The 2041-nt window shown below is 34.7% G+C and overlaps 1 protein-coding gene across 1 annotated transcript in view; it reads left to right on the forward strand.

The window, feature by feature from the left end:
* LOC101638481 (C-type lectin domain family 4 member D) overlaps positions 1-2041 on the forward strand; it is an 8673-nt gene that overhangs the window by 1312 nt on the left and 5320 nt on the right. Inside the window, exon 2 of the mRNA XM_030887241.2 lies at positions 759-845. Within this exon, the coding sequence (XP_030743101.1) occupies positions 759-845 (87 nt within the window). The remainder of the gene's footprint in view (positions 1-758; positions 846-2041) is intronic.

Consider the following 2041-nt stretch of genomic DNA (forward strand, 5'->3'; position numbering starts at 1 on the left):
CCTACAGTCTCAGGAGCAGCATGTACTTCCTTATTAATAGCATTTCTTTTCTCTCAGTCTTGCCAGCACTGGGTATTTTCAGTGTGCACTTAAAAAAACTGACATGTGAAAAATCATGCCTCAATATTTCAGTTTACATTTCTCTGAACACACTTTTATTTGTTTAATGACCATTCATATTTTTTCAGAGAATTTCTTGTTCAAAATTTGCTCAGTCTTCCAGTTGATTTTTAAAAATTCTTCATAGATTCCAGACACTAATATTTTTTCCCTTGTCTTTTTAGCATTGCTTTAGGTCCCCCACTCAAGATTTTTGTTGTAAATTAGATAGGGGTTTACCTTTCAGACCAACTTTGTGCTCAATAGTTGAAGCCACTAGTCAACCCTCCCACTCGTTTACCCATCTCCAGCTCCTTTATTTTTCTTCTCCATCTTGTGAACTCCTGTCTTCCAATTCTTTAGTTTTTAACAACCCTTTTCTTTTTGTGTAGCCAAACAATCCATCTTTCATGTTTTGATATTGCTTATAATAGCTTTAGCTACCCTAAGCTTAGGGGGAAAAACTGTACATTGTTTCTTCTTATTTACTTACTTATTTATTTACTTCCCAGTGTGCTAAAACAGATCGGTTCAGAGGCAAGTCCTAGGTGGTAAATATTTTGAATGCTTTCATATTGAGCTTGCTCCTTAGAACTGGATTCCAGACTGCATGTGAGGGAAAGGATAAGCCTTTTATTTTTATTTTTGCTCTACAGAAGGATACCGGCACTCTGAGCTGTTTCTTTGGATCATTGTGGCTGTTTTCATTTCACTTCTCAGCGCCTGTTTTATTGCAAGCTGTTTAAGTAAGTTATTGCCCAAAGTGGAGATTTTCTAAATTTATTTCGGCCATTTGTCAATGGTCCCTCAGCATATCACCTCCATAATGGCTTCAGGATCTTGGCTTTAAATTCAGAGTTACATAGTAGTCTACTTGCTATCCTTTGGTGGCTCCTACATAAGGATTGAAAGAGGAAACTTAGAGCATTTTTGTCTATAATGAGGTTGGTGCGATAACAAATCACCCACCATTTTGGACTGGGACTACAAAGGACTGCGTCTTATGAGTGAAGAATAATCAACAAAAAGCAACTTTCAGAGGGACTTCAGTGTAGCACTGAAAAGCACAACAAAGTAGAAAAAACTGGTTCTTCCTGCTACCAATACCTAATATGAAGCGACTATAATAACATAATTAAGGCACAAGAAAGACAGAATAGAATAGTAAACTTAGTTATGGATTATGCATATATCAACTTTTAAACTAATGAAGTAGATATTGCAAAATTAAAGGGAAAAGACATTTTTGTTCAACCAAAGTTGCTGGCACAATTCATATTAACATTGGTCTCTTCTCTCATATGATCTACAGCGTACAATTCCAGGTGGATTATTGCCCAATATGTGAAAAGTAAATCAATACCTCTTCTTAGAAGAGAAATAAGCTTAATGACCTTGAGGGAGGAGGAAACTTTTCTTAACAAGTCAGAAAAGCTGTAGCTAGTAAAAATAACAATACAAGCTATAACACAATAAAAATAAACATCACTGACAATAAAATAGATCACTAACAGATTGAAAACAGAAAACTATAGGAAAGTATTTTGGTAATACATATAATTGATAAACAATTATTGTTGTTAATGCCATTGAATTAGCGATTTATGTCCTCGAGGATGTATACTTCAAAATACTCAAACAGTATGGTTCACAATGGCCAATCGCTGGAAACAATGGAAATATCTATGGCAGAATATTGTATTTTAACGCACTAACATCATAGATGACTTTACAAGTACAGACAAATTATAGCTGCATGTAACATGGGTACATTTTTGAAACTATGCAGAGGTAAACAAAAAGAATATAACTGAATCATTCCATTTATATAAAATTCAAAGAGAAGGAAATTGATCTACATGGTTTAGCGATATGTTGTTAAGTAGTGCAATTGCAAAGCAACTTACAGAAATGATTACTTTTAAATGCCCGAGGTCCGTGG

Source organism: Echinops telfairi, unplaced genomic scaffold (genome assembly GCF_000313985.2).
Source record: "Echinops telfairi isolate 266 unplaced genomic scaffold, ASM31398v2 ScPeMD7_7356;HRSCAF=8355, whole genome shotgun sequence".
Taxonomy (NCBI): domain Eukaryota; kingdom Metazoa; phylum Chordata; class Mammalia; order Afrosoricida; family Tenrecidae; genus Echinops; species Echinops telfairi.